Below are 27838 nucleotides of genomic sequence, written 5' to 3'. Positions count from 1 at the left end.
GAGCGTCTGGTGACAGGGAAAAGCTAGCATTTGACGCTGAGAGGATGCGGCAGCCACACGGTGGCTCGTGTGGTTTCAGTTAAAGTGAGAAGCGCCTGCCTCTGGACCTCGGGTATTTTTTCCTGTGGATACTTTTTGCACTTTCCAAATTTTCTACAACAAACACAAACATACACTAGAAACAAATGTCCCATCCCCGCCCCCGCCACGCCAGTCACAGAGCCTCCAGGAGCTGCAGAAGGCTTAGTATTAGCAAAGTTTTACTTCAATTTTTTTTCCTGCTCATAAATGACTCTGAAAAAGCCGATACGCAAGAGCTAACACAGCTGTTGTCTAAAGGCAACGTGGAGGCCACGGTATGTCTCTCGGACAAGAGGCACTGCTCAAAATCTCCCCCGTGCTGGGGACAGGGGCCGGAGGAGGGGCAGGCTTAGGACAGAGCAGTAAGTAAACACGGTTGCTGCGGCGCCCAACTCCCAGCGCTGCTTAACGTGGGATGTGTTGGGGGGACACTGAGGTTTCAGGAGGGCCCACGTGCTGGCACCAGGGCTTGGCCAGCATTCTCTTCCCACTCTGGCCATGGGGAGAGCCAGGCTCCCAGCTGGCCAGGGCCTGCCTGGGCCCTGGGGTGGGGGGAAGCCTTTCGCCCCAAGCAACCCACCCCAAGAGGACTTTTTGGTGTCACCCATCTTATGTAGTGTCAGGTGCTAAGGCCTGGCTGTGGCCCAAGGCAGGCAGTGAGGGGTGGCTGGCGAGGACGGTGGCGGGCGCAGGCCCTGACACCTGCAGCTCTGGACTGTGCGCACGCCATGCTGACATCCAGACTGTGGCCCACCGCCCCAGGGGTGAGAGCAGCGTGGTGCTGGCAGCCCTCCTCTCTGCAGTGTGGGTGCTGGGTTGGGGACAGGGACGGGGCTGGGCGTCTCTGGTAAGAACCGGTAAGTGCTGGACAGGAACCTATCCTGGAGGTTCAGCTGTGGCCCACCTGAAACAGAACCCTGCTCCCAAAGGGGCCCCTCGGGACCAGCTCAGCGGGGCGGTCACCAGGGCGCGGGCAGGCCAGGCTGAAGCCGGGCCCCAGTGTGAGATGGGGCAGAGTGGGGTGGCAATGGGGCGAGCGTGGACAGGGCGAGGTGCGTGTGGGCAGGTGGGCGTGTGTGCAGCGAGCGCCCGGCCCTCAGAAGGTGAAGCAGCGCTCCTTGGGGTGGCCCACGCGCTCCAGGTTGGGCAGGCAGGCGAACTGGATCATGGGCGGGGGCCCGCACATCAGCACGAGCGGCTCCTCCTCCGGAGGCGGAAGGTGGTCCCGGATCATCTCCTCATTCACGAAGCCCTGGCTGTAGTCCCAGGCTGTGGGGCGAGAGACCACGTGAGCCCAAGTGTGGCCTGCAACTGACCAACCAACCAACCGAGGGCCCAGCTGCCCAGGTCCCCCTCCCTGCCGGCCTGCTAAGCCCTGAGTCCCTGCTTGCTTTTTCAACAAACATTGAAGTATGAAGAGGTTGATCCCCACAAACCCTCGCTCTGTGCCCCCCACCTCAACCCTGACCATGCCTGTGGCTTCAAGCTCTGCAGGCTGAAACGGGGACATAAACCCTTTGTGGTTCCCCTCCCCACACTTTACAGTTTGCAAAGCCTTTTGCTTCCATTTGGCCTCTTGTGGCCCTCAGATCCACCCTGTGGGCAGACAAGGCAGGAGATATGGATCCCATTTTACAGATGTGGAAATTGATGCCCAGAGGACCCAGAGTCGAGACGTTAAAGGTCACACGAGGCAGGGACAAAGCTGAAATGTAAACTCCAGGTTCCTAGACATCTCCAAGCCAGGGCCAGCCACCGGCTGGTTAGGGTGACATTCATGAACCGTTCTCCCACCGCGGGCCCATTGCCTGACTCCTCTCCTGGCCAGGACGTCACCCCATGAGCAGCAGGTCTTGCCCACATCTGTGTTCCCAGTGCCTCGGTGCACAGTAGTTGCTCAATAATGAACTGAAGGAACGTGTCCCAAAGAAGCAATCCCTGTGCCCGAAACAGCGAGGCCATGACACAGGCTGGAGCTCCAGACCCAAGACCCTCTCGGCGCAGCTGTTGCTGCAAGGTCACGCCTGCCTCCCTGGTGCACGCATGCATACCCACACTGTGTCTCCAAGCTCCTGTGATCGGAGGCTTCTTTTCATTCCTTCAAGTAGCTGACAATGCCAGTGTGACAACCCCAGCACCCAAGGCTGGGAACAGCTCCGGTCCAACATCAACCCTCAGCCCAGGGAGCACAGTGGGTAACAGGAACGTGAACTCGGGCTGGCAGGGGGATGACAGGAAAATGGGCGCCCACCCACCCACCCTGGCTCCAGCTCTGGCTTCCAACCCACTGGGGCAGCCAGCATCCCTCTGTGCCTCAGTTTCCATGTCTGTAGGGTCATGAGGCCCAGGTGAGGGGTGTCCCTGCCTTCTTGCAGACATGTTGCTTAATGTGACTGCTCTCGGATGAGGAGCAGGGGGAACCCTAGTCTTAAGCTCACCATCCCACATGGTTCTTCAACGTCCAGTGGGACAAATACCACCTGGGGATGTAAGGACACATACTGGTCATGCAGCCATGGTCCTCTCAAATGACCCCATGCCAAGCAGCTCAGCAGGAGGGACAGATAGACCAGCCAATGCCCGCCGTGTGCCACGTGCTTCCTCCCCAGCCACCTCCTGATCCCACTGTGGGCACCTGACCCCAGGCCGGCCCCTAGCTCCGCCCAGTGGGTGGCATCATCACTCAGGAAGACCTTCTTGCTTGGCTGGAAGGGCAGCAAGGACAGTCAGAAACAGCAGGGGGTGGGGTGGGCAGAGGGCAGGACGCTGGCAGCAGGCCGTGCAGACACGTGGAAAGTGGCAGGAGACAGAGGATGCTGGGACACTGACGCCTGCCTTGGAGGCTCCTACCGGAGAGGCCCGGTGCTCCACCAGGCCTGGCTGAGGCTGGGGAACGGTCTCCTGCACCCTCAAGTCCCTCCAGTCCTGAACACCCAACGTTACATGGCTCGTCTCTGTTCTTCCCAACCAGAAGAGCCCCCCCACAGCCCTCGCTGCCAACAGAAAGGCTGCTGCAGAAGCCCGTGGTGAGGAGGGCACTGGCTGACCTGAGCCACCCTGCCCAGATGGACAACACACAGTGTATCACATTGTGTCCACTCTATGTGGGGGAGAGGCCAAAACAGTCTCAGCTTGTCTTGGGACCAGGAAGTCTCTACTGTGCAGAGCAATGCAGTCTTCTTTATCTCATGGACATCATGAGCTAAATATATTTCCCCTTTCACCTCGGCTGCTGGGAAGCCGAGAATGATAGACATAGCCCATCCATGGCAAGTGTGCATCACAGTCCACTTTTGTACAAACCCTATTCCTGATTCTGTTCATTTCATGGCCCTGCCCTTGTTTTTATTTCACTCCCACTTTCCATTTGTGCCACTATGACTCACCATATGAGTCTCTGTAAACCTCTTAAAATCCCTTCTGGAACAGGCGGGGCACAGAAAACATTTTTATAGCTTGGCAATGGATCTGAAAATACTTTGTAAAAAACTGCAAGGGAATAGACTGTATTTGTTAGGGTATGAAATGTGCAGGTATCTAAGACAAATCTCCATTTTCTAAGGACTTTTATTTAGGTAGTATACAGTGTATGTTTCTTCATACACGCACTGAAGGAGGCTTTGCGGGGAAAATGGAAGTCTGCGCACTTGTGTGTTCTCGCTGCTCTCCCCTGTTCCTTCACTCAGCTCCACAAGACAGGGGACTGGCCCATTCCCATCTTCCTCAACATCTAGAATTTCAGCTTATACCTAATGTTACTGCAGTACTTCAACTAGTCTTTTTTTTTTTTGAGATAGAGTCTCATTCTGTTGCCCCGGCTAGAGTGCCGTGGCGTCAGCCTAGTTCACAGCAACCTCAAACTCCTGGGCTCGAGCAATCCTCCTGCCTCAGCCTCCCGAGTAGCTGGGACTACAGGCATGCGCCACCATGCCCAGCTAATCTTTTTCTATATATTTTTAGCCATCCAGATCATTTCTTTCTATTTTTAGTAGAGATGGGGTCTCGCTCTTACTCAGGCTGGTCTTGAACTCCTGATCTCAAGCGATCCTCCCGCCTCGGCCTCCCAGAGTGCTAGGATTACAGGCGTGAGCCACTGCGCCCGGCCTTCAACTAGTCTTGAATGAGGGTCAGGGTGGTAATAAACGCCAGTGAAAAACACTGGGAGACCACCCCACGCTTCCTCTCCTTGCCCAGGAACCAGTTACTGTTGCCAAGCAGCTCTCCCTAGGCGGGGCTCGGTGCTGCCACACGCTACCACCAGGGGGCAGCATCGGCCCCTCTCCTGCAGGATAAAGCTGGCACCAGGGAAAGGGGCGTCTGCCCCTGCAAGGGCGTTCTCATGGTGGCCAAGTGCCACCTTGCCCACGAGCCTATCGTGGCCACACTATTAGAAACTGCAACCAGAAGGGAGGGGCTAACCCATCTTTCATTTCCTCCCTTTTGATGGAGATATGGGTACAAGGAAAATGTTCCTTTCTTTACTAGAAGAAAAACAGCAGCTTAACTCCCAGGGCCAGTGCGTCCCACTCCCGACTCTGCCTGGCTCTACCTTGTCTCCCCTTGACACTAACCAGCGGCTACTCTGCTCTATAATTTACTATTAATACTAAACCTGGTTCCCATCTGTCCTCTGCCTCCCCTACTAGACTGCAGGAGCCTGGGGCCAGGCTGGCTTCATGTACTCACAGGGTGGAGGGTCTGAACAGGAGAGGACCTGCCATGCTCAGATGGGCTGGGCCAGGGCGGCCGGTCAAGCCAGGGGCCTCAGGACACAGCTGTCAAGTTCAAAGATCCATCCGGCCCCAGGCCTGGCTCTCAGCCTGGCAGGGCTAGAACCCAAATTGGGCAGCTCCTCCCTCAGGGATGGGCCCAGGTGACCCAGCTCAACAGGTGGGCACCAGCCGCAGGGCGCATCTGCTCATGAAGACACAGGCCCCAACTTCTCTAGAAAAGCAGAGAGGCCTGGCCACACAGCGCTGGGTCCCTGCACAGCAGGACCGCCCACAGCTGGGGGGGCTGCCCCCTCTGGACAAGGCAGATGACCTCCAATGTCCTGCAGTCCCCACCACTCCCTAGAGTCTCCCGACCCTGAGGCCAAGCATCATGGCAACCGTCCACGAGGAAGCCTGAGCTGCTGCTTTTCTTACAGCAAAGAGAGAGTTAAGATATTTCTTGTAGCCACATCTCTACCTAAAGCAGGAAAAGGAAGGACAGTTTAATTCCCAGAGGGCAATCTCATTTCCAACTTGCGGGCAGCCCGTATTCACTGCCTCCTGTGTGGTCCTGGCTCTCCCGCACCTCACTGTGACCAAGGCCAGCAGCTCAACCGCCTGGACAGGCAGAAAGAGGGTCACCATCCGTCGGCCTAGCCCACTTCCCAGGGCTGACGATCGAGAGAAAATGGGTGTTCAGTGCCTCATGGAGCACAAGCTGTCAAGTGGAGGCCACAGCCCCCCAGCCCGCGCTGCCCCTGGAGACCTGCCGCAGAGTGAGCCCTGCCCAGGAGAGAACGCCGGGCCTTCTTGTCCAGCAGGGGACAGTGCAGAGGGCCTGAGTCCCTCCCGCTCTGGGGGACAGGACCCAAGTTCCAGGCCCAGCTCTGGTGTTTTCTGGCTGTGTGGGCTTCACTTGTGAGAGGGGGTCACACCACCTCCCTCTGGCAGGGCCACAGTCGTACCCAAGGAGGCTCGCACAGTGCAGCCCTGGGTCAGCACCTCCCACCCCACCTGCCCAGGGCCCCACTGTCACCTTCAGGGGCTCTGTCCACCGTGTACCAGAGCTTGAAGCGAGCAGAGTGTTCATTCCTCAGCTCCTCCAGCTCGGGCCGCAGCAGGATGTCCTTCTCGGTCTGCGGGGGAACGGGGCCAAGCAGTCAGGAGGGACAGGTGGCAGGGACCGCCCTTGGAGACACCCAACGGAGACACCAGGTGGCTGACCACCGTGCCCGCCCCAGGCCACACGCTTGGCAGAGCTTCCGAGAAAGTGTCCGGCAAAACTCACCCCGGGCACTGCTTCCCTGACCCCGCCTAAGGAGCCCACCAAGCTGCCGGTGAAAGTATTCTTTGGAGACTACTTTAGTGTTGTGGGGAAATGTGCACAACATATGGAAAGTGGAAAAAATGGAAAACAAAACTAAAGATAGCAGAGCTCAACTACAGGAAACAGGAAGGAAACACACAAAAAGTTCAGGGAGATTATCCCTAGGGAGTGGTTATAGTACCTAAAATAATGCAAGGCTCAGTTCAGAGGAGGGTTTGCCACCTTCAGCCCTCAGGCAAGTCTTTCTGCTTCTACCTGCCCCCCGAGGCCCTGCCCACACCTGCCCTGCCACCCTTTGCCTGGCCTGCAGCCCCCACCCTGCCCCCATCTGCCCCGGCCAGCTCCACCGGCCCTTCCAAACTCAGCAGCCTCACCCCCCCCAGGAACCCTTCCCGGACCCCCAGTGCGTGCAGGGATCTCTCCCCGGCCCCCCCACTGACTTGGCCCCATTTCTGACCACAGGCCGCGGCCCAGTGTGTCTGCAGGTCACTCAGGGACAGACGGACCACTCAGGCTAGAGTGCAGCATCACTGACCCCATGGGACTCAGAAACTGGGGCCAAAGAGAACTGCCAACCAGAAGGGTGACCCACTAACCCCCAGGAAGGGCGGCCCCACCCAGGGATGCGACTTCTCTGCTAGGGGATAGCACCCCCACCATGTGACCGGGGGAGCAGCAGGGACTAATCACAAAGGGTGAGGGCAGGACAGACTGAAACCATGAAACCATCCACGTCCTGTGGCTCCACAGCTCCGGCTCCTCAGTGTCCCCCCTGCCTCTGTGTCCCCAGGAGACCAGGTTTTCCCATTTCCAAGGGCGGGGGGCTAAGGGCTCCTCCTCCAGCCCTAACAGGGTAAGGATGGGGACAGGCCTTGGGCTAGATGAGCCCCAGGTAAAAAAATGTAGAAAATATGGTAGGAGAAAAAAAGCATCTGAAACCCTCAGGGATGGTGACTGTTAGGATGTCAGCATGTATTTTTTAGAACTTTCTTCTATTCAGACTGTCCGTGTGTCAGTGGACCCTGCCCAGTCCCATGAAGGGACTGCCTGCTCCCAGCTGAAGGACCTCTGCATCGTTCAAACATCGGCTTTCTAAACCACACCTCTTTGGGCGTTCTCACTGCCCTGCCCTGCCCGTGCCTTACGCTGAATTTGAGCAAGTAGGTTCCAGGGTGGCAACTTCTGCATCCATAAGACATTCAACCCACGTGCCAATTTATGCGCCAGAAAGTTCCACCAATTCACAGCTCAGCAGCACACCCACACGATCCATCTTCCTACACTTTTGCCAGCACTGGGTAATATTTGTTTAACTTTTGCCAATTGCAGTGATGGCAAGGAAATCTCATGTTTAATTTTCATTTTTTTTTTTTTTTTTTTTTGAGACAGAGTCTCACTTTGTTGCCCGGGCTAGAGTGAGTGCCGTGGCGTCAGCCTAGCTCACAGCAACCTCAAACTCCTGGGCTTAAGCGATCCTACTGCCTCAGCCTCCCAAGTAGCTGGGACTACAGACATGTGCCACCATGCCCGGCTAATTTTTTCTTTATATATTTTTAGTTGGCCAGATAATTTCTTTCTATTTTTAGTAGAGACGGGGTCTCACTCTTGCTTAGGCTGGTCGCGAACTCCTGACCTCGAGCGATCCACTGGCCTCGGCCTCCCAGAGTGCTAGGATTACAGGCGTGAGCCACCGCGCCCGGACCAATTTTCATTTTTTTTTTTTAAGAGATGAGGTCTGGCTGTGTTGCCCAGGCTAGAATCCAGCTCCTGGGCTCAAGCGACCCTCCTGCCTCAGCCTCCCAAGTAGCTGGGACTACAGGCACTGCTGCACCCAGCTTCATGTTTTAATTTCCACTTTTTATTATCAATAAAAAATAAAAATGTCCCTCGTCTAGTCATATCTTATTAGTTGGTAAAAACTTTTTATGTTAAGGATATTAATTTTTTATTCATGATGCATTGAACATCGTTTCCTAGTTATTTGTTTTTCTACCTTATCTACAGTGCTTTGTGGGGGTTTTTTTCCCCTTCCCGAGAAGCTTTTAATTTTTAAGCAGTTGAATTCATCAGTCTTTTCCTTTATGGGTTCTCTTTTGGTGTCCTGCTTGGACTGACCACTCTCATTCATTCACCTGTTCATTTATTCAACAATACTCCTTATAAAAAAGCTCACCTAGTACTTTTTTTTAAAGAGAGAGATGGGGTCTTGCTATGTTGCCCAGGCTGACCTTGAACTCTGGGCATAAGGAATCCTCCTGCCTCAGCCTGTCATGTACCTGGGACTATGGGCTTAAGCCACCTCGCCTGGCTGTTAAACTTATTTTATTATGAGGCACAGGAGGGGATCTACTGAGTCTTTTCCAAACAGCAACTGACCCAACGCTCCTGATTCATCTCTCTTCTCAGGTTCGAGACGCCCCTGTACCGTACACGACATCGCACACCTACGTGGGTCTGTTTCCAGGCTAGCACTGTTCAGCGAACTTTCTGCAGTGATGGGAGTTCTGTATCTGTGCTGCCCAGTGTGGTAACCAGCAGCTACTCGTGGCTGTGGAGCCCCTGACATGTGGCCAGTGAGACTAGGAAAGTGAATTTTTTATTCCATTAATCTTAATTTAAATGCAAATAGCCACAAGTTCTAGCACATTCCAGTGAAATTCTATATTTTCTGTTGTGTTACCCTGAAATGCAGTAAGTCCAGGTCCATATGTGGCTCTAGAACCACAGTGTTTTCATCAGTGACACTTCTTAGTGTGTTTTAACAGCTAGTGTATTAAGTTCTTCCTTGTTATTTTTTCTCAGAACTTTCTGGGTTATGTGTGTATACTCTGTCTTCCAGATTGTTTTGCATTAAAAGGGGGAAAAAGCCCACTGGGATTCTACGGATTATTTTGGAAAGAGCTGACATCTTGAGACCATCAGGTCCTCGTGTCCAAGAACAAGACCCGTCCTACTGCTCATCTGAGTCTCCGTTGCCCTCCTAGGCTGACCTGGCCGAGGCCACACAGCAGGCCAGGGCAGGCAGGCAGGCAGTAGGCCTGGGGACGAGGGTATGAACCAGGAGCCAGAGAGGAGAAGGTTCAAACGCTGCCCCAACACCCTTCAGCTCAGGGGCCTCGTGCAGTCATCTGCTCATTTATAAAACAGGCCCCTGTCCCCAGGCTGGCCCAAGCCCCAGCTAGTGTTCTTCCCTGCCCACTGGTGGGTTCCAAACTCTGCTCGTGGTGAAGGGAGCTCTGAGGTTTGGAGGAAGCAGCCAGGAGTGGGGGTGCTCAGCAAGTCTCCCCCGAAAAGCAGCCCCCTGAGTCAGACACTCAGACTCTGGACTGCAAACCCCACCCCCACCTGCTGCTGCAAAGGCTGCAAGGGCACAGAACGTTCTGGGCACCCCCACATCCCAGTCACCCCCAGAACCTCAACAGAGCTGTGTGGACCCCCTGAATGCCTGGCTGGGCTCTAAGTCCCCTCTCAGGAAGCTGAGTTTGCATATCGTGGGGACTGTCTACTGACCTGGTTGGCAAAGAGCAGGTGGCACACAGTGTGGTCGTCTGGGTTTTTCATGATGGCGCGGATCACCTGCAGCATTGGGGTGATGCCTGCAAAACAGCCGGGCCCCGTGCTGAGTGAGTGCCAGGCACTCAAGCGGGGGAGGGGTGCCAGGACAACGCCCTAACCCCGACCCGCAACTCTGCCGCCTGGCAACTCTGAGGGGCTCTGGGTCCCACATACCTGTCCCTCCTGCAATCATGCCAACAGATTTCACTGTCTTGATGACGGGGTCGGATTTCTTGTCGGGACGGATGGCAAACTTCCCTGGGGGAAAGGGGAAGGGGTGAGACCCACCTCTCAAACATGCCACGCTGGGGGCTGACAGGCGGCAGGACCCGTCCCCACTCTGAGAGTCTGAGGTGGGGCAGACACCGTGTAACCCCAGTCATCAGGTGAGGGAGAGCATGGGCAGGTGGGGACCCAGGACCCCACCCAAATGCCAGAGAGAACGCAGCAAGGAGTCCTCACTGCAGAGGGCGTGGGGGGCAGTGGAGAGGCCAGTGCACCAGATCATTCCAGCTCTGTCCTATCACGGATTTGCTGTCAGATTTGGCCCCCAGGAACAGCCAGTCTGCAAGACCTGCACTGGCCAACTTGTCCCCTACACAGCCAGGGAGGCTGAGTCCCCGGGGAGGAGACAGCTTGCCCAGCGACAGTCACCCGTCCAGATACAGAAGGGTCAGCGCCTGCTTGGCAGCCAGGAGATTCTGACCCAAATCACCTTTGCCCTGGTAGATCAGCAGCCCGTTCGGGCCCCGGAACTCAATGGTGTCTCCAATCTGCATGCTTTCCAGGTACTGAGACATCTTCCCTCCAGCGGGAAACTTGGGATGGGTGTCCTTGAAGTAAACCTACAAGACACACCCGCAGCCCTCAGTCCCTGGCCCCACGTCGCCGGGCGAGCTCTTGCCCATGGTGGGAAGTAAGCTCCTCTTCCCGGTTCTTCCCAGGCCCCCCTGTGGCCTCTCTTGTGGCACCCCATCCACCCACCCATCAAAACTTACCTGTCCCATGTCCCATCCTCCACCTAAAACCCCCTTGGGAAGCAAAGCGTCAGCCTGGTGTACAAGGCCAAACGACTCGGCGCGTTAACACTTCGGCTAAGAACTGTCTCTGCGGCCCTCCGTCTTGAGACGCTAACGTTTGTCAGCGCAGCCCTGGGGAGCGGCTCAGCCTCGCTCGCCCCTCTGGGTGGACGCTGGTTCTTCCCATTTTGTGCTGTCATAAAAACCTGGCTCTTGGAGCAACTTCCTGGCCTGCACCCTCTGGGATTACTGCCTTGGAAAGGGAAGTGTGACGACCCAACCAGGTACAGAGAAATGGGGAGACACAGGAGGGGCAGCTCACCCTGCCCAGGCTGGGAAGGCTTCGCGGGGGTGCTCGAGCTGGGCCTCGAAGCCAAGAGGTTGTGTGTTGGGCAGAGCAGCGGGCAAGACGGCCAGGGGAGGGCAGGGTGTGCAAAGGGCCTCAGGGGAGGGAGGAAAGTTTGCTGTGGCTACAGCACAGGGACTGCCGGGGCGAGGAGGCAGAGGAGCACAGACGGCCAGGGAGAGGCAGACAGAGCACACTGTCCCAGGCCCTGGGTGCCAGGCCAGGACTTTGCCCTCTGGCCCGGCTGCCTGTGAACTCTCTGCCCTCAACTTGAATCCCCTCAGCATCTTCCCCACATCTGGCCGGAGTCATATCAACATGACAGATACCCAAGCCCTCGCCACCTTCTCTTTGCTTCTGGACAAAGCCCCTGCCTGGCCCCACTGACCTCTCCCACCTCTCATGCCTGCCCAGTGGCCGAGCTAGTCCTGCAGTCCCCTCTGACCTCAGGGCCTTTGCACATGGAAGGTCCTTTTCTTCCCTCTTCCCCTGGTCAACACCTACTCGGCCCCCAGCCTCACCTCACTGCCACCTGCTCAGGAAGCCGCTCTTGCCAGCCCACCCCTGCCTGGCTTTGGTGCCCGTTGTGAGCGCTTGTCTAGTTGCCCCCTGTCCACTGGCTTCCTGTGTGACCAGCTGTTCAGTGCTCACCCTCCGGCCAAAGACAGGCTCCCAAGGCCAGGCCTGGGCACCCCAGCATGGAAGGACCCCAGCCAGAGCCAGGACAGACAGACCCATCTCCCCTCCCACCCTAAGCGGGAGGTCAGGGCCTCGACTGGTGGGTCTCTGACACCACGCACCTGCGGGCCTGGGCCGGCTCTCACCGGAGGGACGTGCTATCAGGGAGCATGGGTTGCCACGGGAAAGCTTGTAACTCTCATTTTCACAAAAATGTCCCATGGGGTGGCACATTCGTCTCTCACTCTTTCTACTCAGGATGTTTAAGATCCCTGCCAGTGCTTCGTCTCTCTGGTCTGCTGCTCCTGACACTACATCCATACAGCGCACGTCCACCTCCAGCCCCCAGACAACCCCAGCTCCCCAGGCTTGTCCAGGGTCACAGCAGGGAAGGGGCTTGGCGTCGCTGCCTGCACGTGTGAGCCTCTCCTCGGCCTTCCTGGCTCCTCTCCTGCAGATACTTGTCCTTGTTTGAAGGTCCCCAGCCCGACCTCTGCCAAGACCCCTTCACTTGGCTTTTGTGGGCAAACCATGATTTGTTGTTTACTCAGACACCAGGCCCAAGGGAGCACTAGGCCTTTGGAGATGAGGCTGTGGGGACACGAAGGTCCCTGGGAGGCCTGAGCTGCTGCCACAGCCACCCTCACCCACCCTTTGTCATCATGGTCTGGAGACTTCACCTTGATGACCAGGTCCACGAAGCCCTTGTCGTCATCACTGGAGACAGGCGTGTAGGGCCGAATGACCAGGTTTCCATCGATTCGAGCTGAGAGGTAGATGTGTTGGCCTGCAGGACAGGAAAGGGTCACTCTGGGCCAGGGATCATCCCTGCTGGCGACCCCAGGGTCTTGTCAATCCACTGTCCTGTGCCCCACCTGGCATTCAGTGGCCTGGCCTGGCTCCACTGCCGCCTGCCGCCCTCACAGGGACTCCCATCACATCCCAGCTTCCTGCCTCCATACCACTGCCGCTGTGGTGCCACTGCCAGGGGCCCGGAGGCCCTGCCCACTCTCATCCTGACAGACTCACACTCAAAGGCCCAGGGTGTCTGTCACCTCCTCCTTGAAGGCTTCCCTGCCCTCCCTAGTGGAAGCCAAAGTTCCCACCTCTCTGACCTAGTGCCCCAGCCACCTGCCGGGCTCAGCTTAGGCTGGGCGGGGCAGGACTCACCGACAGGGAGGCCCAGGATGTGCTGGGGGGTCGGCAGGGCGAAGCGGAAGCGCCGGGTATCATGGCTGATGATCTGCAAAGAGGCCTGAAGTTGCTGAACGGCACCCAGGGAAGAGAGGCCACCGCCCTCAAGGACCCCCACCCTCCCCCAGGGTCCCTGAGTGCCCTCTCGAGAAGTGATGCTGTTGCCACGTGTGGCTGCACACACCCGCACGCCTGTGTGAGGTCCAGCACATGCGGGGTGTGCCTCTGCTCTTGCTGGCCTAGGAGCGGCAGTGACCCGCCCGAGGACACATAATAAAGTGTGGGAATGCACCTAAAGGGAGTATGCCAGATGGCCCATAAATTCCAGGAGGGGGAAGGAGGACTCCACCTCTGCTATTTGCTCAAGCAGTGGCCGGGGGGTGGCAGGAAGAACTCATTGCAGAAGCACAACTCAGCTCAGTCCGAGAAAGAACTCCTCGACCCTCATAAGTGTCCCTGCATGGAGCAGCCACCTCATCACCAAGTCTGTGAGCAGAGGCCAATCTCGGGAACGACGGGCCCAGCCACTCCGCCCAGCAGCCCAGGCCTCACGCTGCCTTCCCAGAAGCCTTTGCACTCGGGGTAAATGGAGCCCCAAGGCCTCCTGGGAGGTTAGACACCCACATGCCAGACAATTTTTGGAAGATTACTATGCAGGACAACCTGTAGCGGGGTAGCCTGGCAGAGCACGGCACAAAAGTGGGCCCACCCGCTGACCCGCAAAGCCACTGCCAAGCTACACGGGGTGGGAAGGAGATGTGACTCTAGGACCTTTGCCATATGCTCAGTCAGAAACCGAAGGGTCCTTTGTATAACATCCCTAGGATGAAATACTACATAGTCATCAAAAAAAAGAAAAAAGAAAAAGAAAGAAAAGAAAATGAAGCAGCTCTGGGTTAAATGTGAAAAGGTATCTATGTTGTATGGCTGGATAAAAAAATTCAGATTATCAAAAAAAATAAACTAAGTATGCACACACCTGCACCACTGTACACCACTGTGTATGAATGACATGCCAGAAAGGGGTCTGGCAGGTACACGCTGACTCGTGACCTGGGCCCTCTGCACAGGGTCCTGGAGTGTGCCAATGGGGGGAGGGCGAGAGGAATGCTCACACTTCACCAAAAGCATTTTTATAGTGAGCACATATACATCACACATTACTTCTGGAATCAGCAAACTACAGGCTGAGCATGGTGGTGCATGCCTGTGGTCCCAGCAATAGGGGAGGCTGAGGCAGGAGGATCACTCAAGCTCAGGAGTTTGAGGTTGCTGTGAGCTATGACTGCACCACTGCATTCCAGACTGGACAACAGAGTGAGACTCTGTCTCTAAATAAAAATAAATAAATAAGAAGCAACAATAACGAAGAAAAAGAATGTTAAAAAATAGGTTTCAAAACATAATTTCAGGCCAGGCGCTGGGGCTCACGCCTGTAATCCTAGCACTCTGGGAGGCTGAGGTGGGAGGATTGCTCGAAGTCAGGAGTTCGAGACCAGCCTGAGCAAGAGTGAGACCCTGTCTCTACTAAAAATAGAAAAATTAGCCAGGTGTGGTGGCACATGCCTGTAGTCCCAGCTACTTGGGAGGCTGAGGCAGGAGGATTACTTGAGCCCAGGAGTTTGAGGTTGCTGTGAGCTAGGCTGACGCCACGGCACTCCAGCCTGGGCAACAGAGTGAGACTCTGTCTCAAAAAAATAAAAAAAAAAAATTACAATTTCAAAAAAATAAAAAACAACCAAAAAACCCCCACAAAACATTATAATTTCATTTGGGTAGGAAAAAAAATGTATTTGTGCCCACATATGCATGAAACACATTGTAAGGATAAGTGTGGTGGTGATTTACTTTTTCTTTTTATTTTGTTTATTTATTTATTTATTTATTTATTTATTTTGAGACAGACTCTTACTTTGTTGCCCAGGCTAGAGTGCCGTGGCGTCAGCCTAGCTCACAGCAACCTCAAACTCCTGGGCTCAAGTAATCCTCCTGCCTCAGCCTCCCGAGTAGCTGGGACTACAGGTGTGCACCACCACACCTGGCTAATTTTTTCTATTTTAATTGCCCAGCTAATTTCTTTCTATTTTTAGTAGGGACGGGGTCTCTCTGTTGCTCAGGCTGGTCTCGAACTCCTGAGCTCAAGCGATCCTCCCACCTCAGCCTGCCAGAGTGCTGGGATTATAGGCGTCGAGTCACCAGCCTTACTTTTTGTTTTTGTTTTTTTTTTTGCTTCTCTCTGGTTTTTGACTTCTCTGTGAACTCCTGGGACGGTTAGACACACGCCCATCGGTCACAGGAAGCTGCAAACTCCGTGCCACAGAGACTCGAGACGCACACGGAGCACTGGTCAGACACACGGCACAAGCCCACTGTGACACCAGGGCCCAGCGCCTCGGGCAGATGACTTTCTCTGCTCTGTGACTCAGTTTTCCCTGCCACGTCCCTCCTGCAGCAGCTGGGGGTGGCCAGAAACAGAGTAAGGGGGGCTGTGAAGAGGGTGAGTGCCCGAGGGAAGCAGCCTCACTGGGCGGCGAGGCAAAGGAAGGAGAGGACGGTTTTAAGGCATAATCAGAGGTTTGAAAAACAAAAGTGTCACACAGGTCAGCAGAGTGAGCCTCTTGGCTGAGCAGCTGGGGACCGCATGGCTGAGACCACTCAGGGGACAGCCAGGCCTGGCAAGTGAGTGATGGGAGTAATGACCCTGGAGGGGCAGGGAGGAGGGAACTGGGCTCAGCCTCTCTCATCCTCTGTTCCTCCATCTGCTAAACGGGGGCTTGGGCCCAAAAGTCCTGAGGGGTCCCTCCCACTCTGACCTTCCAAGGGACAGTCAGTGTGGCTCAGAGAACGGGTTCTGTGGTCAAAGTCCTGGATTTAAGTCTCTCCACTACTTCCTGGTGGCCTTAGCAAAGGACATCACCTCACTTTCTCCATCTGTAAAGTAGGCAGATCCCGGGACCTACTTCACAGGGACCCAGGCCAGAGCGCAGAGCAGGTGCGAGAAACGCTGCGGTGCTGGTCAGGGGGAGGCGTGGCCGGCTCTCACCTCCTTGTCAATGAGCCGCAGCGGGTACTTGATGTCCGGGCTCTCGAGGGTGATGGCCGGCGAGGAGCGCTGGAACAACTTCATGAGCAGGCTGTAGAGGAACCAGACTGGGGAGAGCACCACATGGCCCAACTGAAAGGCAGGGACAGACCCCCAAAGTCAGTGCAGGGGTGGGATGGGGCGCCTGCCACCTGCCTTTCCCCCAGACTTGCCAGTTCATTCACACTCCCAGGCACCCCCTCTGGTGGGAATGACTCTCCCTACCATGCTCATCTGGAAAACCTCATTGTTCATTTTGGCGCACTAGGAAAAGCTACAAAAGCTGGACTCATGACACCTGTCACTGCCTTACTCAGTCTTCTATGCTCAGTACCATGAGAAAAACTTCTTTGAAAAGCTCCATTTCCTGTGAGGAACAGGAACAAAAAAAGCTACCTATCTGAGCATGTATACCTTTTCACGTTAGCTGCCAGGAAGCTCAGAATAAAATTTATCTTCAGTACTGTGCATCTGTGCTCCCTCCTTCTCTTCCTCCCTATAGTCAATTTTCCTCATCCTATAAGTCAAGTTCTAGCTCTATTTAGACAAACAGACAAATGAATAGTAAGCCCAACTCAGAATCTACCTTTCTGAGAGGCCTACACTGACCAATGGCTCTATGGCATCTTTGAACCCAGTCCTTCAGGGCCATGGGGTTGAGGCTCTCTCCTCCTCACCCTCCCAGAGCCCACCGAACAAGCCAGTGAAGCGTGAGTACACTGAGTCACTCCCACAACTGGTGTCCACAGGTCTCTCTGAGTCCTGGGGTTATGCCTTCAGGTGTGAGGGGAAGAAACTAAGATACTAAGCTGGGCATTGGGAAGCTCTGGCCCTCACTGGCCATGTGGCCCTGGGCAAGTGCTTCCCCCTCAGTACACTAGACTGGACCAGGTGACCTGCAAGGTCCCCCAAAGCTCTGAGATTCTACTGCTCAGATCACCAAGGCCACAAGCCTCCTGGACGCCCCACGCTGAGCTCCACACCCCCATCACCTTCCCAAAAACCCTGTGAGGTAGGTACTGTCAGCACCGCCACTTTACACGTGAGAAACCAGCTCAGAGAGGTGAAGTGACTCACCCTGTCACACAGCTGGCAGTTTGAGCTACCATTCGAACCCGAGTCCACCTACCTTCCAAATCAGGCCCTCAGACGTCAGGCCTGGGCTGACCCGCCCACATGGCCTCAGAGGCTGTTCCTTGCCTGCACCCTGCCCCCCACACCTCAGCCTCACAAGACCCTGAAAGGTGTTTTGGAGTTTTTAAAAACAGAAAACCTAAATCCCATGGCCAGATAGCTCATGGCTTAGGCTTCCCTGGAGAGGACACCTTGCAAAGAAAGACAACCTGGCCTCCCACCCTTTCTAGCTATGTTTGTCCCTTGGCAAATCTATTTTAGTAGAGACGGGGTCTCGCTCTTGCTCAGGCTGGTCTTGAACTCCTGAGCTCAAGCGATCCTCCCACCTCGGCCTCCCAGAGTGCTAGGATTACAGGCGTGAGCCACCATGCCCGGCCACCATGTGTGTTCTCTTAACCTACAAGTTCTCCTTTTCACCTCAGTTGCCAGGAAGCTCAGAACCAAGTTCCTTGCTTGCATGGCTTCTCTGCTTCCTTTGTGGGATCTGCCGTGGATCTCTTGAGGCAGCATATTCTGCAGAACACAGATCTGGAAGTGGCTCCTGCTCTACTGGGGGCTAGGTGAGATGCTCCCCACCATTGAAGGCCTTGCCCCAATGCCCCTCCCCTTGCTGGATGCCCTGCCGGGACTCCCCACTCTCCACAACTCAGGGAAGGTGCTCTGGCTGATGTCCTGTCTCTAGAAGGAAGGTGAGGGCCACTGCCTGGCCCGCCTCCTGGGGGAGCTGTGATATGAGATGGGGGCCCAGGTCACGCTGGGGTCTGTAACCCAGGAAGTTTGGGCTCACACACAAGAGCTTTTCCTGCCACCTTCATGGGGTGGCTACCAACTGAGAAGTGGATACTCAAGTAAAGAAAGGAAAGGCAGAGGCACTAAGAGTTCACACCAGGCCTGGCCCCTGCCCCCAAAACCGGCCGGGCAGCTTCGAGCTGCCTGGCTACAGTTACAGGCCATTGGCTGGGCTCAGAACAAAATGCATCTCTCCCGGGCAGGGCCTCCATGCTGGGTACAGCTGAGGCCTTGCTCCATGGAGCCCGGGGTACATAACTGATGGGTCTAAAAGGAAGGGCTGCAGGCGCCTGGCCCCAAACCCATGCCCAGGGCCACCCCATAGGGGACTCTGGCCAGCACCCATTTAACCAGCACCTACCACAGCCCAGGCACCATGCAGGTGTCTCACCCATCCTGGGGCTCATTTAAGACCCTGGTTCGCAGCCATGGACTCTGTAGTCACAGAGACCAGGGTTTGAGTCCCACCTCAGGACCTCAGGAGAGTCACTTCTCCCCAGGTCCCACCGAGGGGAGGAAAGCAGAGGCTGTGAAAGGCCATGCTTAGAGCAAGACAACAACGATGACCCTGAGCTGGCACTGTCCCAAGTATGTGCCGTGAGTTCCCCAGGACGTTCCCCACTTCAGCCCTAGGCCCTAGGTGCAGTGAGGGCCAGAGAGGGTAGGTAACTTGCCCCAAGTCACACCAAAGCCACTAGTAGCACTAGTGATACCACATGATACTCTTAACTGTTTCAGAGATTGACTTGTCAAGGTTACACAACCAATCGGGGTGGAACGAGGATTTGACAAAGCCCTCTCCAGCCCCAAGACCTGCTCTTCCTGTGCCAACTCCCAGGACAAAGCACCCTCTCTGTATTGTACTCACAGGACCCAAAGCCCAAATCTGATATCCTGCCTCCCACAGTGAGGCCTGAGCACCTGCCTCCAGCCCTGGTACCTAAACCAATGGGCAGCCCACCTCCTTCTCAAATACCCATCATGGCTCCCCACGACCTACCTTTAAGGCACCAACTCTGGACACACCTCCTGGCTCTCAGCTCCCTCAGTGTCAAGCCCATCTTGCTTCAGGCCTTTTCATATACTCTCCTTTCCATTCCAAATGCCCTTTTCCAACCAGCAAGCTCCTATTCATCCTTCAGAGCCCAGCTCAAATGTCAAATCTTCCCTAACCAGACCCTTGGTGGACTTTTCACAGCCCCGGCCCTTTCTGTAAACCCCCTGGGGGTGGGGACTATTTTGATGATTCCTCTGCTATGGCCCTCTCCCACGTCACTCAAAGAAACCATATCCATGGGGAATATAGTTTAGGGAAAAAGCTGGGTGAAGTTACATTCCCAGGAAACCACCATTGTTGGGAGCCCTGGAAATGAACTTAAATGACATCAAGAGCCACTTGGAGTTGTGTTTGGTGCTCCCAGGGGTTTTGTTTTCTCAGCATAGCAAAACCAAATTTAAGACCCCAGGCCTGCAGCTGGCTCCACCGCCCCTGCGTTTCCTCACGGGCCCTCATGCAGGGGTGGGAGCTTGGAACAGCTGCACAGCACCGTGGGACAAGTGAGGGGACAGTGAGGCTCAGAGAGGCCCTGGATGGAGTCCAGGCTTTGGTTTCTGATTTTCTGTTGCTCATCCCCTGTCCCTCACTTGCCCTAAGCCCACAAACGAGAAAAAGACACTTGCATGCCAGTGGCTCTGACAGTGAGTCCCTGAACGCTGGCCTCGGCCGTCCCACGGACCTTCGCCAACCTCGGGCGCGGCTCCCTCGGCATGCACAGGTAACCTGGAGCGAGCCCAGCACCTATGTGTGGGTCTCACCATCCCTGCACCCCCGGCACCCAGCGCAGAAGACACTCAGCAAATATTTGTGGAACAAATTAGTGAAGGGACAGCAACAAGCTCCCGTCCTCCCAGTCTCTCTTTTTATTTTCTCTGGAAGTTTCCAGAACCAAGGCAAGAGCCCAGACTCCTCCCGGGTGAAGGCGGGGCACAGCCCATCCTGTTTGTCTGAAAAGCCTGCTGTCCTCCAGGAGCTCGGGCCTCGGAGGCAGCTTGGGGTGACCGCAGGCTGCAGGAGGAATGGGCTCCCTGTCGGCGGCTGACAAATGCCACGGCCTTCCTTCCAGTGTCTGCCCAACAACGGGGCCACACAGAGCAACAGAGAGCCGCCTGGCTCACACCACCTCATTTCATCCTCAAGCCTGGGATGGGGTGGGTGCTGTCACTCCCCCATTTCAGGTGCGGAAACCAAGGCCCAGGTGACGATGTGAGCCTGGGACACCTTCTGGCCACAGAAAGGGCAGAGATGGACTTTTTCTCTGGAGAGGCAGCTGTGGCAGACCATCACCGTCTGCCAGTCATTCAGTCCACAAACCCCGCAGGACACTCACGTATCAGGACTCGTGCTCAATTTGGGGGACACAGGCCAAGAGGCCCCACCCTGAGGAGCTCAAGCCAGTGCGGGAGACGGACACTGGCAGAGCAGATGGTATGCCACGGTCAGGAGCAGCGCAGGGACAAGTTTCTTCTCCAGAAAGTCACAGGCCCTGCCAGACTCAGGGGGGCGGGGGCTGCACTCTGTTCCCGCAGACCACCGACATGGGTTGCCACAGGCTCTGCCCCCATCCTGGTTCACGGCACCACCCCTACCCCCAACAGCAGTGGGCTGAGTAAACAGGAGGCAGATGGCTAAGGCCAAGGCCCTGCCCGAGCTCCTCCTGGGCTGTGCTGCACACACACGCACACACACACACACACACACACACACACTCACACTCACACTCACACTACCTCGCCCCACCCACCTGGGGGTCTAGGGGTCAGCTACCTCCCAGGCCCTCACCTAATGCCCCATGGGCCATGCTCTGCCCCACCAGGGAACCCACCACCTGCCTCTGATAGCATGGAGGGGAACAAGGACGTGGGACCAGAGTCCCAGGACATCTCCAGGTTGCCCCCAGCTCACCACCATAACTAAGGGGCCGCATAACTCTGCTCCCCACCCACAGAACACTCTGCCCAGCTGCTTGCCCTGGAATTCTCCACGGGGATCCTGACAGCCACCCTGCCCAGGTGAGGTCTCGGGTGAGCAGAGGCCTGCCAGGATCCCCAACCTGACAGATGCAGTCCTCCCCACGTGCCAACTCCCTGTCCTGGGGCTTGGACAAGCCAGTCAGCTGGTTTGCTTACCTGCCCACCGCCAGCCCACCAGCTGTTCTGCCTGGGTCTGAGAGTCCACCTCCCTCCCAGTCCAGTTCAAGTGGGAGGAAGTGGGAGGGAGTGGAGGAAGTTCTACAGCGGGGGGCTCCCATCCTGGCTGGGAACTGTGGGGGAAGGGAGCCCAGGAGGAGGGGCAGATCTGGGCTACCAACTAGGCATGGCGCTGCCAGGGCAGCGGGAAAGCCCAGTAGACTCTACCTGTGGCGTCACACACGAAGCTGGGCTGGAAGGCAGGGAGCCACTGTCTGGGATGGCAGGCCAAGCTCTCAGCGTTCTCCCCAAGTGCTGGCAGACTCAGTGCCAACCCTGGGCTGGGTCCCCCTAAGTGTGGGAGGAGGCCTCCCATGGGGCCTGCACATCTCAGATAAGAGGGCTGGTGCACCAGGCCCCCAGCCGGCCACCTGCAGACCTCAGGGAGCCCCTGTGCCGGGAAGCCTTGTTCAGGGTGTGCTGGAGGCATTCTGGGCCAAGAGGGGATCTCGGCAGGGCCCACATGGGGCAATGTGCACCCACCCCTCAGGCAGATGAGGCTAGGGGGCTGGTGGAGGTTACTTGACTCCCAGACAGGGTCCTTCCACTCACAGGAGACTGCTTGTCTGTTCAACAGAACCGCATGGACCAACGAGGTGCTGGGGTGCAGCACTCAATCCACGGCCACTGCTGCCTGCCCGCTGGAAGGTAAGAACACACTGCAGATAGCAGGGAAGGGGGCCAGGGCGGGGGCCAGCAGGCCTCAGAGCCCATGGGACATTTCAACAATAATAGAAGAGGGTGCTTTCTGGGGAAAACGGCAGGGTGTTACACGGAGGCTGATGATGCCCTCAGAGTTCAGGCTGGGCCACACTTTCCCCAGCAAATGCCCAGGCCAAGAGGCCTTTTGCCTGCTTCCCCAAGGAGGGGCCTCCAGCGCCAGGGGAGGAGGCAGGTGACTGGGGGGGTGGGGGTGGAGAGTTGCTGGCCGAACCCTCCAGAGCCAGACTTCCCGCCCAGCAAGCCCAGGCGCCGCGAGTCACAGGGGCGAGAAGTGCCTTCTGCAGCTGCAGCCTCCACAGGTCCACATGGTCACGTCACTTTTCAGAAATCAGAGAGAGGAGGCCCCTGGGCCAACCCATAAGCAACTACGCGGGGGTGGACTTTGGAGCCCCACCAGAGCAGGCGCCCTCAGGTGGCCAAGTCTGGATGGCATCTCCCCAGCAGGGAAATGGGGCTGACACACTGACCCCCCTAATGTATGCCACCCACAGCACAGCAGGGGGGTTCCAGGGAGACCTGATCTCGGCCCACCACTTGGGAGGGCGCCCAGGGGTCATCGGTTTTCTTTTTGTTGCAGCTAAAAGATGTGCAGGGTGGGAGGGCAGTGAGGGAGGAAGAACCACCGCCCGGGTGCAATGTACACTGTTCGGGTGTCCGGTACACTAAAAACCCAGACGTCACCGCCATGCAGTTCACCCATGTAACCAAAATCCATGTGTATCCCCACATCTGTTGAAATATAAATTTTTTAAAAAAGTAAAAAGATAAAAATGTGCAAAAGCCTTTGGTCTAGTGACATCACACACGTTCACATTTGTTCACACGCATACACCCTTACACTCACATGCACTCGCTCTCACAGGTGCTCACACTTCACACCCACAGCCACACGCACCCGCACACATACACTCACACCCACAGCTACCCGCACACATACACTCACACCCACAGTCACACGCACAGCCACCGCTTCCACTCAGCGGCCGGGCGGCCAGGGGGGAGCCTGAGGGCAGCGGCGGCCTGGGCCGCGCCGTCCGCCCCCGGGTGCCGGCCGCTCCCCTCGGGAGGGAGGGTTGGGGTCCCCCACAGACGGCCAGGCGTGAGTCACGGTCCCCACGGCGCACGCCCGGGCCGGGCCAGGGCCGGGGCGGTGGGCGCAGCCGGGGCGGCGGGGGTCCCGCGCCCGTCCCCGCAGGCCGGCCCCGCCCCCTCGCGGCACGGTCGCCGTGGGCGCCGCGCGAGGCCGAGCTCCGGGCGCCGCCGCTCCCCTGCGACGGCCCGCGGCCCCTCCCCGCCTACCGTGCTCAGCTGGGCCCCCATGGTGGCGCCGCGCTGTGCTCGCTCCGCCGCCGCCGCCGCCGCCGCCGAGACAGTCGGGCCCGCCCCGGCCCGCCCCGGCGCGCGTCACCCTTGGGGGCGGGGCGGGGCGGCAGCGGGGGCGGCCGGGGCGGGGACCGAGACCGGGCCGCCCCGCCCGCGCGGCCGGGGAGGGGTCGGGCTCCCCTCGCGCGGCGCCGAGAGCCGGCCCTGCCGGCAGCGCTGAGCTCCGGCCGCCGGCGGCATCGGGCGGGGCGCTGGCCGTTTCTGGGCCTCGTTCGCCACCGTAAAGGGAACAATATGGCGCGCCCCTTGTTGGGATCGAAAATAAAATCCAGAACCTTCCCCGAGGCCTGCAGGAGCGACCCCCGCCAGGCCTGTTCCTGCCGCTGCCCAGCGCGGTCCCACCTCCAGGCCTGCGGGTCCCTCGGCAACACTATCCCCAGCGGGCTCAGGGCCAGCTCTTTGTTGTTGGGGTGCCTGCCCTGACCCTCTCTCTCCACCCCACTACCCCACATGTGGAGGGTCCTTGTGGCTCTTATCTGAAGCCACCCTGTGCGTTCTCTGGGGACGGGGGGTGGGGTCTGCCCCCCCCCCGACCCCTTTCCGAGGGCAGGACCCTTGCTGGTTTCAAGTCCCCTGCTTGCCTGAAGCCTAGCACAGGGCCTGGCACATAATAGGTGCTCAATAAATACTTGTTGAATGAGTCAACAGACAGTGGGCACCTCCTCTATGTAGCCCCGTGTTGGGCCCTAGGGTCACTTTCCAGCCTTGCCCTCCTGGAAGGGTCTTACATCCAGATGTGAGCTCCTGGTACTTTGAGGAGTTGGCCTGTGGCCTGCAGTGTGACCCTGGCCAGGCAGAGAAGAGGAGAAACACCTTGCCCGTAGAGGGAATCTGGAGAGCCAGGAGACAGAGGAGGTGAACAGATGCAGGGGCGGGGCGGGGCGCACAGTGGTGTCCTGAGGTCAGAGAGAGGCAGTGTGGGACCCTGGTGGAAGGCACTGAGATGGGGGGCGGTGCTGCAGCCCTGTAGGATCTAGGCAGGAGAGGGAGTGACCTACTCGTTTTATTTTTTAAATTTTTTTCTCAAAGTCACCTTCAATGAATGACCTGCTGGTTTTAAAAAGAGAACTCTGGGAGCAGCGTGGAAAGAGGGACCTACCACCATTGAATACATGGATAAACCTGACAAAGGATCAGGTAAGTATTATTTCAATTTTAATGATTACAATTTTAATATTACAAAGGAGGCTGGGTGTGGTGGCTCACACCTATAATCCCAACACTTTGGGAAGCCCAGGCAGGAGGATTGCTTGAAGCCAGGAGTTCAAGACCAGCTGGGCATGGTGCCGCCCCTATAGTCCTAGCTATTTGGGAGGCTGAGCCAGGAGGATCACTTGAGCCCAGGAATTCAAGGTTACAGTGAGCTATGATCATGCCTGGGCATGAGAGTGAGCCCGTCTCAAAAAAAAAAAAAAAAATTACAAAGGAAGTCATCAAATCGCAAACGTTGACTTTAGCATGTGGGACCAGTAACTTCCCCCTTGCTAGGGTGCTTTCTAGGCCTCCCACCACACACGCACCCTTGTCCATAGACACCTTCCATGGGGGCCAGTGCTGCAGAGAGTCACCCAGAGCCTCCTATTTCCCCCTGTACCTTAGGATGTTCTTCCTTTCCTATATTACACCTGAATGAATGATGATTATCATGGCTTGTGTACATGTGATGTTGGGTTTCATCTTGTGAAATTTGGAGGTGATGAAGTTGGCTTTCTCCTTTTAATCATCCCTCACAGCTCTTTTCCGGCTGGAACCATGGAGGGTGTCCAAGAGAAGAAAAAGAAGGTTCCTGCTGTGCCAGAAACCCTTTAGAAAAAGTGAAGGGATTTCGCAGAGCTGAAGATCAAACGCCTGAGAAAGAAGTTTGCCCAAAAGCTGCTTTGAAAGGTGAGGTGGAAGCTTATCTATGGAAAAGGTAAGCACTGTCACCAGGAATACAGGCAGATGTACGGAACTGAGGTTTGAACGGCTAGGATGGCAAGAAAAGCTGGCAACCTCTATGCTCCTGCAGAGCAACCCAAGTTGGCGTTTGTCATCAGGATCAGAGCTGTCATCGGTGTGAGCCCAAAGGTCCGAAAGGTGCTGCAGCTTCTTCGCCTTCACCAGATCTTCAGTGCAGCCTTTGTTAAGCTCAACAAGGCTTCAATTCGCTTGCAGACTGTAGAACCATATATTGCGGGGGGCAGGGGGAGGGGCCCCAAACCTGAAGTCAGTAAATGAACTAATTGACAAGCATGGTTATGGCAAGATCAGTAGGAAGCGAACTGTGTTGACAGATAACACTTTGACTGCTGGATCTCTGGGTAAATACGGCACCATCTGCATGGAGGATCTGATTCTTGAGATCTATACTGTTGGGAAACACCTCAAAGAAGCAAATAACTTCCTGTGGCCCTTCAAGTTGTCATGTCCACGGGGTGGAATGAAGAAAAAGACAACCCATTGTGTAGAAGGAGGAGACGGTGGCCACAGGGAAGACTACATCAACAGGCTTAGTAGAAAAAAGAACTAAGTCTCTACCATGATTATTTTTGCAATCTGGTCAGTTAATAAACAGTGACTGCTTTCAAATTGGAAAAAAAAAAATCATCCCTCCACAAGCTGTAAAGAATTCCCACACCTGACTTTTCCTCGAAAGACTCATCATCTAATAGCTTAAACTAAACAAAGTGTAAATACAGTTGATGTTAAGGCTGTAAATGCTAGTCCAGCAAACAATCCTACAAAATCAGAATTGGGATAGAATCTATCTATATTTCTGCCTTTTGTGGTTATGTAATTATTATATACATTTGTAGACTGAAGGAGGAAATAGCTTTCCTCCTGAAGTTATCATGCTGTGACTATCTTTCTTAAGATCTTAGTAACCTTCTGTGGCATTCCTTATTTATCTTGTGAAAGTTGCCAGTAGCAAGATGGAGTCAGGGAGGCCTTGACAAAGAAGCCCTCGCACAAACATGCTTGTGAGCAGAATTTATCATGAGACATCCCTGCACTAGAGCACTGGAATCGAGTCAGATAAGCTACCTACACCAGGACACTTGCCTAGCCGTAGCTGATAAACTCACACCAACTCCTGCAACAAACTCCTGTAACCTTTGGTCTTTGTAACCTTTAGTTTTGAAACAAGCGAACTTCTTCTCTTTGTCTTTTTTTAAAAGATTCCCCTTCCCTCCAACCCCCTGGACATGCCTGTGTCAAGCCATATACTGCCATAGCTTGTGTACCCCAGATTGCAGTCTTCCTGCTGTTCCCTAATAGAATCGTTTGTTCTCGAGAGCCTATCTCTCTGGGTTTCTTTTAGGTTGACAATCTGTTTGAACCTCTTCATAATTGTTTCTGTACATAAAATTAACATCATTCACAATCAACACATATTATTGAAGCATATTGCTCTTGTAATAAATCCTGTTTGCATTTATATCTCAACCCACTGACACAATTTCAATGTGTAAAGCACAAAAGGAGATTTCACTCCTGGTTCCATCTGGAAGCTCCCCTAGAAAGTGACCCCATGCCAGGCCTGGCCTCCCACTGGCGTGTGGCCTCCAGGCAGACCAGATGCAGAAGTGGATAAAGGCTGAAGGTGAAGCTACAACTGGGGCCAGAATTTGTCTGGTTGGAGTACTTGTGTGGCCAGGACAGTTGCTATTGACTCCTGGGCTGTGAAGCCTGGAGATCACTCACTGTCCACCTCCTCCAGCTGGCTTGGTCCCCAGGGCCAACAATCCTGTCCTCTGACTGCCCCCAGCCCTGGCAAGGTACTGGCCCAAAGGTGTTTATTTTGCCCAGTTATTGATCTAGGCCTCAACTCCCAACAAATTCCCTTCCTGGGGTTTGGATCCACTTGTAGTGGCCAAGTGAGGCCCCAGGGGACACTGTCAAAATTCCTGTCCCTTTTTCTCTCAGTTCTGCTCCCCCTCTCCATCCTGCCTGCACCTCCAGAGGTAGGGATGTCTCCCCGGGGGTGGTGGGCAGAACAGGTGGTGGGAAGTTGTGGCCCAGTTTCTTTGGAAAGGAGGGGTAGATTTCTCCCCTGAACACCATGGGGGCTGCTCAAGTCCACAAGGTGCTGACTGTGGGACAGCCTTGGAGAGCAGGGAGAGGAAACAGGGAGGACATGGACTAGGTGCTCCCCTACTTTTCTTGGGGCTCAGGCCTGGGGCCTTGTGTTTACATCTAGCAAGGCAGGGTCTGGCCAGCTCTGCTGTGTCCCACTGTGTGACCACAGGCCAAGGCCTTTCCTTCTCAAAGTCCTTGTCTGCTTGTCTGAGAGAGGGCAGGCAGGCTGCAAGTTCTTTTTGTTTGTTTTAACCCGTTTTCTGGTGAAGGCTGCAAGGTCTTTAAAGCCCCTTCTGCTTTTGGTAGTTTATTCTGCAGTATGTGCTGCCCCAGACATTTCGTTTGGAAAAACATTTAATGTACAGAGAAGTTGCAAGAATAGTACACCAGACAACTGGATTCACCAACTGTCATCACTTCACCTCTCTCCCTCCCACACTCCCTCCCTCCCTGTCTCTCTATTTGCTTTGCTTAACCAAATGAGAGTTAGCTGTAGATGTTTGGCCCTTT

At 55.8% G+C, this 27838-nt stretch overlaps 1 protein-coding gene and 1 pseudogene across 1 annotated transcript; one reads left to right on the top strand and one right to left on the bottom strand.

The window, feature by feature from the left end:
* Positions 1 to 243: 243 nt before the first annotated feature.
* LOC123640272 (NADH-cytochrome b5 reductase 3) lies at positions 244 to 23290 on the bottom strand. Its single transcript, XM_045554744.1, has 9 exons — positions 23186 to 23290; positions 15956 to 16087; positions 12889 to 12961; positions 12399 to 12505; positions 10391 to 10520; positions 9850 to 9933; positions 9631 to 9716; positions 5830 to 5929; positions 244 to 1350 (listed from the first exon to the last, which is right to left on the bottom strand). Exons 1-9 carry the CDS (start codon positions 23204 to 23206, stop codon positions 1178 to 1180), a joined length of 906 nt encoding a protein of 301 aa, XP_045410700.1. The 5' UTR covers positions 23207 to 23290; the 3' UTR covers positions 244 to 1177.
* On the top strand, positions 21770 to 26649 carry LOC123640273 (annotated as a pseudogene).
* The last annotated feature ends 1189 nt before the right edge of the window (positions 26650 to 27838 follow it).

The sequence above is a fragment of the Lemur catta genome, chromosome 6, assembly GCF_020740605.2.
Source record: "Lemur catta isolate mLemCat1 chromosome 6, mLemCat1.pri, whole genome shotgun sequence".
Classification (NCBI taxonomy): Eukaryota; Metazoa; Chordata; class Mammalia; order Primates; family Lemuridae; genus Lemur; species Lemur catta.
This window is presented reverse-complemented; position numbering and strand designations above follow the sequence as displayed.